The sequence below is a fragment of the Necator americanus genome, chromosome III (genome assembly GCF_031761385.1).
Source record: "Necator americanus strain Aroian chromosome III, whole genome shotgun sequence".
Lineage (NCBI taxonomy): Eukaryota > Metazoa > Nematoda > Chromadorea > Rhabditida > Ancylostomatidae > Necator > Necator americanus.
In genome coordinates this window covers 13,913,116-13,914,988 of record NC_087373.1, presented here as the reverse complement: position 1 = coordinate 13,914,988, position 1,873 = coordinate 13,913,116, and the positions used below count along the sequence as shown (strand labels likewise).

General features: G+C 33.9%; 1 protein-coding gene across 2 annotated transcripts; it reads right to left on the bottom strand.

The window, feature by feature from the left end:
* Nucleotides 1-440: 440 nt before the first annotated feature.
* Nucleotides 441-1,629, bottom strand: RB195_009522 (uncharacterized protein; the record flags this gene model as incomplete). Of its 2 annotated transcripts, none has more annotated exons than XM_064190107.1 (4): nucleotides 441-559; nucleotides 615-714; nucleotides 835-926; nucleotides 1,527-1,629. In XM_064190107.1, 4 exons carry the CDS (start codon nucleotides 1,627-1,629, stop codon nucleotides 441-443), a joined length of 414 nt encoding a protein of 137 aa, XP_064047690.1. The 2 variants fall into 2 exon arrangements, with proteins under 2 accessions (XP_064047690.1, XP_013292796.2); XM_013437342.2 differs by having other exon boundaries at nucleotides 1,527-1,536.
* Between the last annotated feature and the right edge of the window lie 244 nt (nucleotides 1,630-1,873).

Here is a 1,873-nt window from a genome sequence, read left to right as displayed (position 1 = left end):
TCATCGCCTTGAATAATTGCAATGCATGCGTTTTTACGAAAGCCGGTTTGTAGAGATCAAGAGAAAATCGATAGGACGATGGTATCAGACAAAACGAACGAAAACGATATTAACTTTCGATACTCCGCATTTACTTTACGTTCTCAAAGAAATTCATTTTTCGGGATCAGGAGGATCGCTAGAGGTGCCGATGAGCCACTGTTTCAGACTATCTTATTGGGCAACTTTGATCACGTAGGGCGCTTACATATATGAATACATTTACCATTCATTTTATCATTTATTTATTTATTTATTTATTTATTTATTTGATATTTCTGTTTTACTGATGGTGCAATAAAATATTGAAAAATCACTACTATTGACTGTTAATAACACCAGCCATGTTTTCATCATAATTTATTTTGAAATATTCCACAGAATTTTTCCTGTTGAAAAATTTAGCTCTGTTCGCATGTGTAGGTTGCCAATTCCTCTTTTTCATTCGGTTCTAATGCATTCCACTCCTTGTTGAGGCCACACAGTGAAATATTAGCAACTCCGTCATTGTCGATCATTCCTGAAGAAGTATATCCACCGCTTGATGCTACAGCTTCTGCTTGGAACAGCAGCACCTCCCAACAAGTACTCCTCGCCGACCTTAAGACGAGCCCCACAAAAACCTGATAATGACGGTGTTTTTATTTTGCGGGAAAGTTCATCCGAAAGTGGTTTCTGAATGAAATCAGTTACAGAAACTTAGGATGGAACTTAACAAACAAAAATACGCGACAAATAAACTTAAATGTAAAACTAATTATATAAAAATAAAAACAATACAAAGATGATGCCCACCTTAAAAACATCCAAATGCTCGACAGAATAAACTAGCAAGCTGACCATTTTCGAATTATCGGAGTTTTGTTCAAGAACTTTAACATGAGATACTGAATAGGAGCTATAAATACTACATATTTCTCTTCTTTTCACTTAAATTAAAAATATTATTGAACTTTAATTAAATACCAACGAACCAACAATAAGCTTCTTCGTCTCAATGAAGAAGTTTATTGTTGGTTCGTCGGTATTTAAATAGTTAATTTAATTAATTTCGTAAGAAATTTTCTCTCTGCGATCAGTTGTCATTTATTGTATTTATGGTCATTCCATAAATAGGGCAGTTTGTCAACTACACAATTTCATATTTCCAAAATTTCCAATCCAATTTTTTTTATTTCATGAAATCTAATTTTTTCAGGGTTGAATGATATTGTAGTAAACAAAGAAAACCATATTTTACATCGATAAAGTTTGTCTTTACCTTAATTTTTGAGAAAATACTGAAATAACGGAGAGGTACCGCAGTATGATGGTACGGCCCTATATAATTATCCACACTATTATCGCACACTATTCTATTCCAAATCGAAGAAGAATTGAAGCTATGATAAAATTGTAACATAATAACTCTGAATTATTGAAACGTTGCGTAATAAGGCTCAATTCGTAGCAGGATTTTTTTTTTGGAGAGAACAATCAGGTCTCACCGAAGTCCATTGCACAGAATGTTTGTTTTAACGTTGGAAACGCTCCACAAGTGCATGCTTGAGTTGTCGCTATACATGCAGAGAGGACTATTAAGGATCTCATTTAGTGTTTTGTTCGGATGTTGAAAAACTGAAATCCATAGTGATAAACATATTCCATAGTGACAATAACAAATCACGAGATCAACGTTTTCAAGCGTGGATGGTCAACGAAAATAAACCAGCACAAAATAAATGTGAGAACCAACAGAACAGAGAAGTACAAGAAGAGTTCAGCCGTCAAAAACGTTGCTTCTTCAGAAGAAATCATTGTTAGGAGAAAAACATCAACATCAATGATAAAGGAT